General features: G+C 36.6%; 1 protein-coding gene across 2 annotated transcripts in view; it reads left to right on the forward strand.

Moving 5' to 3' along the window:
• The first annotated feature begins 3269 nt into the window (after positions 1-3269).
• The window catches only part of LOC133542623 (protein eva-1 homolog C), a 302063-nt gene continuing 292739 nt past the window's right edge, over positions 3270-12593 (forward strand). The window contains exon 1 of one of the 2 annotated variants that reach the window (XM_061886903.1): positions 3270-3579. In XM_061886903.1, coding sequence (XP_061742887.1) covers positions 3471-3579 — 109 coding nt within the window. In that variant the 5' untranslated portion in view covers positions 3270-3470. The remainder of the gene's footprint in view (positions 3580-12593) is intronic. The other variant, XM_061886904.1, reaches the window with a different exon arrangement.

Raw genomic sequence — 12593 nt, forward strand, 5'->3', positions numbered from 1 at the left:
TGTGACATAATGGTCACAAGATGGCGACATAGTTTCTTTAAAAAAGTGGCTGTTTTGGATTAGATCTCATAACTGGTCGTTCAAAATATATATTGAAAAAAATCAAATTAATACTCGTATTTAACAAAATGTAAAACATTAAGTATGACACGCTTGAGTGGAATTTGCTATTTTTTTTGTTTTTGGTTTAAATGTTTACCGCCATTTCTTTTATAGATACAATTTCTCACTACAAATATTAAATTATGTTCATGTCGGAGTTTCACTTTTCCGAACAATCCCGATGAAAATACACAATTATCGATGGAAAAGGACATGTTGTCGTACAAGAACTTTGAAAATATCTTTTTTTAAAGGAAATTATCGTACGTACCAGCAACACATTACCATAGACTGGTTATAATGCAGGTTTATATTTAATAAATTAACAGCACTGTTGAAAAAAAGGTTGCCAGTGGCAACAGTGCCAAAAATAGTATTTAAGAGGTCAAGTATTCATACATCAATAGATTTTTTGAGTTATTGCTCAAACAAAGGGTAAAAGTATGGCACAAACGACCATTATTGGCAATTTAGACAGGATTATATGAGATAGTAGTTGCAATGCGAGATAATGGCCACAAGATAGTGACATAGTTTCTTTAAAAACTGGCTGTTTTGGATTAAATCTCAAGACTGGTCGTTAAAAATATATATATAAAAAAGCAAATTAATACTCGTAATTAGCGAAATTGAAAACATTACGTATGACATGCTTGAGTGGATTGTGCTTTTTTTTGTGTGTTTTTTTTGGTGTCAATATGTACCTCCATTTCTTTTTCGATAAAATTCCTCTCTATAAATATTAATTTATGTCCATGTCGGCGTTGCACTTTGCCGAACAATCTCGATGAAAAGACACAATTATCGATGGAAAATGACACGTTGTCGTACAAGAACCTTGAAAATATCTTATTTTGAGGGAAATTATCGTACATACCAGCAACACATTACCACAGACTGTTTATTATGATGCAGGTTTATATTTAATAAATTAACAGCACTGTTGAAAAAAAAGGTTGCCAGTGGAAACAGTGCCAAAAATAGTATTTAAGAGGTCAAGTACTCATACATCAATAGATTTTTGGAGTTATTGCTCAAAATTGGCACAAACGACAATTATTGGCAATTTATACAGTATTATATGAGATTGTAGTTGCAATGTGACATAATGACCACAAGATGGCGACATACTTTCTTTAAAAAGTGCCTGTTTTGGTTTAGATGTCATTGTCTGGCCGTTAAAAATATATATAAAAAAGCAAATAATACTCGTAATTAGCTAAATGTTAAACATTAAGTATGACATGCTTGAGTGGATTGTGCTATTTTTTGTGTTTTTGGTGTCAATTTTTACCTCAATTTCTTTTTAGATACAATATCTCACTATAAATATTAACTTATGTTCATGTCAGAGTTGCACTTTACCGAACAATCTTGATGAAAAGACACAATTATCGATGAAAAATGACGTACAAGAATCTTGAAAATATCTTATTTTGAGGAAAATTATCGTACATACCAGCAACACATTACCACAGACTTGTTATAATACAGGTTTATATTTAATACATTAACAGCACTGTTGAAAAAAAGTTTGCCAGTGGCAACAGTGCCAAAAAGAGTATTTAAATGTCAAATTATCATTACATTTTTGTTTTAAGTTATTGCTCAAACAAAGGGTAAAAGTATCAACACAACGACAATTATTTTACGTTTGGCCACCTATTCTGAGATTGTAGTTGCAATGTGACATAATGGCCAAAAGATGGCGACAAAGTTTCTTTAAAAAGTGCCTGTTTTTTATTAGATTTCATGACTGGCCGTTAAATATATATATATATGTATATATATATATATATATATATATATATATATATATATATATATATATATATATATATACATTAAACAATAATACTCGTAATTATCAAAATTTTAAACATTAATTATGACATGTTTGAGTGGATTTTTCTATTTTTTGTGTTTTTGGTTTCTTTTTAGATACAATTCCTCTCATAAATATTAATTGATGTTCATGTCGGTGTTGCACTTTTCCGAACAATCTCGATGAAAAGACACAATTATCGATGTCCAAAAATCTTGAAAATAGCTTATTTTGAGGGAAATTATCGTACATACCAGCAACACATTACCACAGACTTGTTATAATACAGGTTTATATTTAATACATTAACAGCACTGTTGAAAAAAAGGTTGCCAGTGGCAACAGTGCCAAAAAGAGTATTTAAATGTCAAATTATCATTACATTTTTTTAAAGTTATTGCTCAAACAAAGGGTAAAAGTATCCACACAACGACAGTTATTATACGTTTAGCCACTTATATGAGATTGTAGTTGCAATGTGACATAATGGCCAAAAGATGGCAACAAAGTTTCTTTAAAAAGTGCCTGTTTTTATTAGATTTCATGACTGGCCGTTAAATATATATATATATATATATATATATATTAAACACTAATAATCGTAATTATCAAAATTTTAAACATTAATTATGACATGTTTGAGTGGATTTTTCTATTTTTCGTGTTTTTGGTTTCTTTTTAGATACAATTCCTCTCATAAATATTAATTAATGTTCATGTCGGTGTTGCACTTTTCCGAACAATCTCGATGAAAAGATACAATTATCGATGGAAAATGACACGTTCAAAAATCTTGAAAATAGCTTATTTTGAGGGAAATTATCGTACATACCAGCAACACATTACCACAGACTTGTTATAATAAAGGTTTATATTTAATACATTAACAGCACTGTTGAAAAAAAGGTTGCCAGTGGCAACAGTGCCAAAAACAGTATTAAAATGTCAAATTATCATTACATTTTTGTTTTAAGTTATTGCTCAAACAAAGGGTAAAAGTATCCACACAACGACAATTATTGTACGTTTGGCCACTTATTATGAGATTGTACTTGCAATGCGACATGATGGCCACAAGATGGCGACAAAGTTTATTTAAAAAGTCCCTGTTTTTGATTAGATCTCACGACTGGCCGTTATTAATACGTATATAAAAACACATATTACTCGTAATTAGCGAAACTAAAAACATTAAGTATGACATGCTTGAGTATTTTTGTGTCAAACTGGTGTACTTTAGCCTATATACTTAATAAATGCGCACTGCGTGTTGGATATTTTAATTAAAAGTTGATCATTTCGGTCCAATCTGGTCTGCAGGTGTCAAGTCAGTCATGCAAATGGCGTCGACAGTCCTCCAGGTGGGCTGATTCCTCCTCCAGGAAGGAAGAAAAAAAGAAAAAAAAAAGAAGATCATGCCTCCATCCCAGCCTCACAAGCTTGCAGCACGCTGGGACAACCGGACGTCTAATGTGCGCCACCCATGGTTCTTCCTCACTCCTCCAATGTGGACTTTGCATGATGCACCTTTGAGGCTTCGAGAATGTTCCACCTCTCTGGGACTTTGCCAGCCGTCACTTGTGCGCTCCTGTTTGGAATAACGTCCCTGGCCGTCGTCTGCGACCTCGCCGAGGGTTCCTCAGACTTTTCAGGTCAGATGTGATTATGTCGTCTTTAGTGCAAAACTAGTCTGTCAAGGTGTTTCCAGGGCGGCAGACGGCAACAACTAAGCAGCATGTGCGTGCACTTGTTAAAAATCCAATTATTCAGTATGCACAAACTAATCTAAACTAGTCTAAGATTAATTTAGAGATAGACAATAGCTGCTTTCACTTATAACTCAAAATGCAGTATAGGTCATAAAACCTTCAGCTCTAGAGATTCACTGTTAGTTTTGATTGATTGATTGATTGATTGAAAGAGACTTGTGTTAGTAGATTGCACAGTACAGCACATATTCCGTACAATTGACCACTAATTGGTAACACCCGAATAAGTTTTTCAGCTTTTTTAAGTCTGGGTCCACGTTAATCAATTCATGGTATGCCAGAGCAGTGTTTTTCCAACCTGTTTTGAGCCAAGGCACATTTTTTTCATTGAAAGAATCCAAAGGCACACCAGCAACAGAAATTATTACAAAAAACGGAACTCAGTTGAGAGTAAAAAGTTGTCGTCGCAATTGTTGGATATGACCTTAAAACATCACTATAGCTCTTGTCTCAAAGTAGGTGTACTGTCACAACACCCCCTGACTTATTTTAATTTTTTTTTGCTGTTTTCCTATGTGTCGTGTTTTAATTCTTGTCTTGCGCTCCTATTTTAATGGCTTTTTCTCTTTTTTATTTTGGTATTTTCCTGTAGCAGTTTCATGTCTTCCCTTAAGCGCCTTTCCACGCACCTGTTTTGTTTTAGCAATCAAGTCTATTGAAGTTGTTGCTGTCCTTCTTTGTGGGGGACATTGATGGTTGTCATGTCATGTTCGGGTGGTCAATGTGGACGCCGTCTTTTAGTCTTTATTTGAAGGGACAATGCACAGAAACATTAAGATCAAAGACAGCTCTGTACCAGATTATAGCTAAAAAGTTTATTTTCATCTGCAGTCGCTGGCTACCTAAATTAAAGGGATACAAAAAAAATGCCAAAAAATTATGACAAAGTCATACCATAGCATGTAATCAAATTAAGAAAATTCATAAAATTCCCTTTCATGGACACATTTAATATACAACACAACCACACCTCATTTACATCATCACACAAAGACAATACATGCTCTTGTTCAAATCTGTCATCATTTGTAAAAACAACCTTGATTTTAACAGACACACCTCACAATTTACAACAAAAATGCTGTCATGGATAAATATAACACACATTAAGTCGATCTGTCAATAAATAGTGGCCACCTTAGTGACCGTGTGAGCAGCTTTGATTGCTCCAAAGCCGCTTTTTAACTTCATTTGGAAGTGAAAAGTAATCTGTTGGACTTTAGTCTTTGCGACACTGTAAGTCTTTGCTGTCGTCCAGCATTCTGTTTTTGTTTACTTTAAAGCCAGTTCACTTGTAGTTTCGTTATGCATAGCCTTCCCTAAGCTTCAATGCCATTTCTTAGGGGCACTCTCCTTTTGTCTATTTTTGGTTTAAGCATTTTCACCTGCACGCTGCCTGTTGGATATTGTGATCACGACAAACCATCATCGTCTCACATGACGTGTTTCCGACATCTACAAAGCAATTATCTACCGGTTGCCACCTACTGATATGGAAGAGTATAACACGGTTACTCTGCCGAGCTCTAGACAGCACCGACCACTCAACAACAACACATAACTTGCAGACTATAATTACTGGTTTGCGAAAAATATATTTGACCCAAATAGGGGATATTAGATAATCTTTCACGGCACACCAGACTGTATGTCACGCCACAGTGGTTGATTTTTCCACCATCACAATGGATTTGAATCAATACAATCAATATGTGACTAAAGTGTGGTCATTCTTCTCTGATTTAGGAGGGCTAATTAAAAGTAAAGTCACGGACAAGAAAAATATTAAATTTTGTTCGGTGCACAAATTCATGTTTTCTTCCATATTCACTTTATTTTGTTCCGCCGCACCACATTTTTCCAGGAAGCAGTGATCTTAGACTTACACTTTGACAAACTTAATTGAGCCACAAGGGAAATTGTTCCAGCAGCTCAGTTTCAAAGGATGGAAAGGGTAAGGCTGGAAAGGAGAATGCAGGTATTACGTAAATTAAAAATGTACCATAGTAGCAATATAAAATATAGATGTAATATTTACATATTACATTCAGAAACAAGTGTTGGAATTGGGGGTGAAATCACCAAAAATCATTCCCGGGCGTGGTCACCGCTGCTGCTCACTGCTCCCCTCACCTCCCAGAAGTGAGGGTCATGGGTCAAATGCAGAGGATAATCTCACCTATGACGATCATTGGTACTTTAACTTTTAACTTTAACTTTATATACAGTATATAATATATACTGATATATTTTATTTGTATATAATATATATAACAAATCCTAATTACCAGTATATGAATCAGCTGCAGCAAAAAAAATTTAAAAATAAAATTGGTAGGTTTTAAATGTAGTGAGTCCCCGGGCCCTAAAAGTGGTGATTTGAATGGGTCCTTGGTAAATGTAATGGTTACCAATTTACATTTCTGTATGTCTTTCAATTTCTTATATATATTATTTTTTTTAAATGTAACGATCCTGGCAGTAAAATAACTAGCTTATATCAATACTGTAAATTACGGGTGTCAAACTCAAGGCCTGGGGGCCAAATGTGGCCCGCCAATTCATTTTATTTGGCCCTCGAAAGCCTGTAAATAATATGTATTGATAAAGTACTGTAACTTTACTTACTAAATGTATTCCTTCTTAAAACATGTATATACCCCATGTAAGCGCAGATTATGTTCACTTAAATATTGTTTAATTATGCTAAAGTATATTATCAAGCATTCAAACCATTAAAAAACCAAAAACTAATAATAATTAAAGCTGCAAGCATTGATGGACGGGACCGACTTTTGCTCTTGTTTCCTACTTTACCCATTCAACATATCTTTACCTGCACATTACCTACCTTCCCTGCATCCTAAGGTCACACTGGTGCTTCTTTCTGTCACCCATACACGCTGGTGCTTCCTGCCATCACCCAGACCACATATCTTTACCTGCATATTACCTACCTTCTCTGTATCCTGGAGTCAAACTGGTGCCTCCTTCTTCCACCCAGTCCATATATCTTTACCCGCACAGTACCTACCTTCTCTGCATTGTGTGGGTGCTTCCTGCTTTTAAGCGGCCATCTTGAGACGGCAGCAGCGAAGCAGCATCAGCGCAGCGGTTCTTTGAAGGCTCGTAAAATAAAAAAACGGAGCAGTTATTAAAACTCTTTTCGCAACTTTTAATCAGAAGAGTTCAATCCCTCTCCTGTGCGCTCAGAGGAGGTAATGTTTGAAAAAAGGTGACGGGTTTTTCCAAAACTTTTGTTTTGAAGGCTAATTGCCGACTTCCTGTTGATTTTTGCTGAAGAATGTCAATTATTAAAATGTAGGTCTAAGTGAGACCTACATAGAGGTTTTCATGTCTCTCCGGAAGTTACAAGCAGTTTTGCCTGTGTTTTCTTCCTAGGAGCAGTTTTGTCTGTTTTATTCCTAGGGGGCGCTAGAGTGCAATTTGGAGTTTTGGGGTTTGGTTTTTTATTAGATTGCAATTTTTGCCAGTCCTGATGTGTGTGTCCAGTTTGGTGAGTTTTGAAGCATTTTAAGGGGGTCAAATTACAGCTCCAAGAGGCAAAAATTACATTTTTTAGGAAACTTTAGTTTTGAAGGATGTTTGCCAACTTCCTGTTGATTTTAGCTGAAGAATGTCAATTATTAAAATGTACGTGTAAGTGAGACCTACATAGAGGTTTTCATGTCTCTCTGGAAGTTACAAGCAGTTTTGTCTGTGTTTTCTTCCTAGGAGCAGTTTTGTCTGTTTTATTCCTAGAAGGCGCTAGAGTGCAATTTTGAGTTTTGGGGTTTGGTTTTTTATTAGATTGCAATTTTTGCCAGTCCTGATGTGTGTGTCCAGTTTGGTGAGTTTTGAAGCATTTTAAGGGGGTCAAATTACAGCTCCAAGAGGCAAAAATGACCTTTTTTAGGAAACTTTTGTTTTGAAGGATTTTTGCCAACTTCCTGTTGATTTTAGCTGAAGAATGTCAATTATTAAAATGTATGTGTAAGTGAGACCTACATAGAGGTTTTTCCTGTCCCTCCGGAAGTTACAAGCAGTTTTGTCTGTTTTCTTCCTAGGAGCAGTTTTGTCCGTTTTATTCCTAAGGGGCGCTAGAGTGCAATTTTGAGTTTTGGGTTTTGTTTTTTTATTAAATTGCAATTTTCGCCAGTCTCGATGTGTGTGTCCAGTTTGGTGAGTTTTGAAGCATTTTAAGGGGGTCAAATTACAGCTCAAAGAGGCAAAAATGACATTTTTTAGGAAACTTTTGTTTTGAAGGGGGTTTTGCCAACTTCCTGTTAATTTTAGCTGAAGAAAGTCAGTGTATGAAATCTAGGTCTAAATCAGACCTACATTGAGGTTTTTGTTTCATGTCTCTACAATATTCGTAACAGAAGTTACAAGCGGTTTTGTCTGTAATTCTTCGTAGGGGGCGCTACAGTGCAATTTTGAGTTTTGGGGTTTGGTTTTTTATTAGATGGCAATTTTTGCTATTCCTGATGTGTGTGTAAAATTTGGTGAGTTTTGAAGAATGTGAAGGGGGTCAAATTACAGCTCAAAGAGGCGGCAAAATAATAATAAAGAATAATAAAACCTTATAAATACAATAGGGTCCTTTGTCCCAAAGGGACATTCGGTCCCTAATTATTTCAAAGCAAGTTATCCATCAAATTGTGCAATGTAAAATTAGAAATAGATTTCATGGTAAAATTGTGGTTTTTACTGTGATTTTTACAGCATTTTTTGTCTAAATTAAAAACAGTAACTTTTTTTTACAGTAATAAACTGTGTTGCCGTTTTGGCATTTACAGTAATACACCAAAAATGTACAGTTGTTGATTTGCGCAAAAAAACAACAAAAAAACAATCTGGCCGCTCAGGTGCCAAAATTTTACTGTAAAATTGCCTTCTTTTTTACTATACACTAAAAAAAACAAATGTAAATTTTACAGTAAAATTTTGGCAACTGAGCTCCCTTTTTTTAACCATAAAAACTGCAGTAATGTTTACAGTACTATACACACAATATTGACGTGAAACTATTGCAATTTACCATATATTTTTTTTTTTACATTTTAGTTTTTAAAGAAAATCTAATAAAATGCATTCAAAAATAGTGTAATAGTAGTATTCACTGTTGGAAAGGGCCCTCTGGGGCCAAACATAACTGCGATGCGGCCCTCAGTGAAAACAACTTGTAGCTGCCATTATGATGTGCAGTGATGTTTTCAAATGATCGTAAATCTTGAACTATACAAAGTATTTAAATGGTTGGAATCTGCACTTTTGCGCAATATACTGGTTACTATGGTAACCTAATTAGTTACTATGGAAATCTAAGTCCCAGCAGCTCAGACGAGGCACCAAGCAGTGTGGGTGGGGAGCGTTTCCACATAGTGTTTCCAGAGCCTGAAATGCGGGTGTCAGGGACAGAAGCGGAAGGAGATTTTTACAACAACGTTCTAAAGTTTAGTGATGTACAATCTGATTAATCTGATAATTTCTTTTTTTTTTTAACCCTTCACATTCATTTTTCGCTGTTTGTTACATTGTTGTTGCGTTTTGCTTGATCTTTAAAATATGTTGTCAATATTCAGTGTTTTATCCTTCATAGTTAATATTGTTAACCCCACATTCTTTATTTTCACGTACATTCTGGGTGTCTCATTCAGTAAAGAAATGTAAAATTCCGTTCCGTTTTTTTAAAAGCGGTCTGTCATAATGTTTTTAGCATTCAATCAGATATTATTGTTCCTATAAATAGATATACCGGCCCCCAGACACATTTTTTTTTTCTAGATTTGGCCCCCCCGAGTCAAAATAATTGCCCAGGCCTGTCTTAGTTGCGTGACATTTTTCTGATGAGTCTGCGTATTTGATTTTAAATATCTGAAAATTAACATCATAACTTGAAAATCTCCTTTTTTTTAGCATCACTGTGTATTAGCTGGTGTGTGTGAGTGATCGGAAGAAATGCTCAGACTCGTTTAGGGAGTGGGAATAGTGCACCAGATGCTGTTTTTTTTTTTAAATATGTAAGAAACATTTTCTATCACACAAAACCCAATACCAGTCAAGTTGGCACATTGTATAAGTCATAAATAAAAACAGGGGCTATTTTACCACTGTGTTACATGGCCTTTCCTTTTAACAACACTCAGTAAACGTTTGGGAACTGAGGAGACCCATTTTTGAAGCTTTTCGTGTTGAATTCTTTCCCATTCTTGCTTGATGTACAGCTTAAGTTGTTCAACAGTCCAGGGTCTCCGTTATGGTATTTTAGGTTTCATATTGCGCCACATATATTCAATAAGAGACAGGTCTGGACTATCCACACTCTTTTACTTTGAAGCCACGCTGTTGTAACACGTGGCTTGGCATTGTCTTGCTGAAATAAGCAGGGGCGTCCATGATAACGTTGCTTGCTTGAAAACCTGTACGTACCTTTCAGCATTAATGGTGCCTTCACAAATGCGTAAGTTACCCATACCTTGGGCACTAATACACCTCCATACTATCACAGATGCTGGCTTTTAAACTTTGGGCCTATAACAATCCAGATGGTCCTTTTCCTCTTTGTTCCAGAGGACACCACGTCCACAGTTGCCGAAAACAATTTGAAATGTGGACTAGTCAGACCACAGAAGACGTTTTCCCTTTGCATCAGTCCTCGATGAGCTCGGGCCCAGCAAACCTGGTGGCATTTCTGGGTGTTGTTGATAAATGGCTTTGGCTTTGTATCGTAGAATTTTAACTTGCGATTACAGATGTGGCGACGAACTGTAGTTACTGACAGTTGTTTTCTGAAGTCTTCCTGAGCCCATGTGGTGATATTCTTTACACACAGTCGTTTTTTTGATGCAGTACCGCCTGAGGGACTGAAGGTCACTGGTATTCAATGTTGGTTTTTAGCCTTGCTGCTTACGTGCAGCGATTTATTCAGATTCTCTGAACCTTTTGATGATATTACGGACCGTAGCTGGTGAAATCCCTAATTTCCTTTCAATAGCTGGTTTAGAAATGTTGTTACTAAACTGTTTGATGATTTGCTCAGGCATTTGTCGACAAAGTGGTGACCCTCGCCCCGTCCTAGTTTGTGAATGACTGAGCATTTCATGGAAGCTGCTTTTATACCCAATCATGGCACCCACCTGTTCCCAATTAGCCCGTTCCCCTGTGGGATGTTCCAAATAAGTGTTTGATGAGCATTCCTCAACTTTTCCAGTCCTTTTTTTTGAAACATCTTGCAAGCATCAAATTCCAAATGAGTTAATATTTGCAAAAAATAACAATGTCTACCAGTTCGAACGTTAAGTCTGTTGTCTTTGCAGTCCATTCAATTGAATATTGTCACGACAAGGGGTGGGGGGGTCGCATCTTGCTGCGAGGTTTGTTTCCCTGGGATGCAAACGGATCACTCAGCACAGGACTTGCAGGTAGGAACTTTATTTAATCTTGAACAAAACTCAAAGAGGTAAATGAAAACGGTTAATAAGGCAAAGGAACAAGGTGCCGATCGCACTTGAAGCTAAATAGCATGTACTAGAAGACAAGAGACGTGACGAGAGCATGAAGCAAACACTTAGCATAAACTATGGCCTGGAACACTCAGGGAACTCTGGCATGAAACTAGCAAGACTTACTTGTCAAGGCTGTAAGAAGTACTGGCTTTGTCCACAACTGCGTGAGCAAATAGTCAAACAGTTTAAGAAACAACGTTTCTTAAAGTCAAATTGCAAGAAATTTAGGGATTTCAACATCTACGGTCCATAATATTATCAAAAGGTTCAGAGAATCTGGAGAAATCACTCCACGTAAGCGGCATGGCCGGAAACTAACATTGAATGACGGTGACCTTCGATCCCTCGGACTGTACTGTATCAAAAACCGACATCAATTTCTAAAGGATATCACCAAATAGGCTCAGGAACACTTCAGAAAACCACTGTCACTAAATACAGTTTGTCGCTACATCTGTAAGTGCAAGTTAAAGCTATACTATGCAACGCGAAAGCCATTTATCAACAACATCCAGAAACGCCGCCGGCTTCTCTAGGCCCGAGATCATCTAAGATGGACTGATGCAATGTGGAAAAGTGTTCTGTGGTCTGACGAGTCCACATTTCAAATTATTTTTGGAAGTATTGGACATTGTGTCATCCGGACCAAAGGGGAAGCGAACCATCCAGACTGTTATCGACGCAAAGTTCAAAAGCCAGCATCTGTGATGGTATGGGGGTGCATTAGTGCCCAAGGCATGGGTAACTTACACATCTGTGAAGGGACCATTAATGCTGAAATGTGCATACCGGTTTTGGAACAACATATGCTGCCATCTAAGCGCCGTCTTTTTCATGGACGCCCCTGCTTATTTCAGCAAGACAATGCCAAGCCACATTCAGCACGTGTTACAACAGCGTGGCTTCATAAAAAAAGAGTGCGGCGACTTTCCTGGCCCGCCTGCATTCCAGACCTGTCTCTCATCGAAATTGTGTGGCGCATTATGAAGCGTAAAATACGACAGCGGAGACCCCGGACTGTTGAACGACTGAAGCTCTACATAAAACAAGAATAGGAAAAAAATACACATTCAAAGCTTCAACAATTTCCTCAGTTCCCAAACGTTTATTGAGTGTTGTTAAAAGAAAAGGTGATGTAACACAATGGTGAACATGCCCTTTCCCAACTACTTTGGCACGTGTTGCAACCATGGAATTGTAAGTTAAGTATTATTTGCGGAAAAAAAATGAAGTTTGTGAGTTTGAACATATCTTGTCTTCATAATGCATTCAATTGAATATGGGTTGAAAAGGATTTGCAAATCATTGTATTCCGTTTATATTTACATCCAACACAATTTCCCAACTCATATGGAAACAGGGTTTGTAGCACACAAAAGCCAAATAAAA

The sequence above is a fragment of the Nerophis ophidion genome, linkage group LG24 (assembly GCF_033978795.1).
Source record: "Nerophis ophidion isolate RoL-2023_Sa linkage group LG24, RoL_Noph_v1.0, whole genome shotgun sequence".
NCBI lineage: Eukaryota > Metazoa > Chordata > Actinopteri > Syngnathiformes > Syngnathidae > Nerophis > Nerophis ophidion.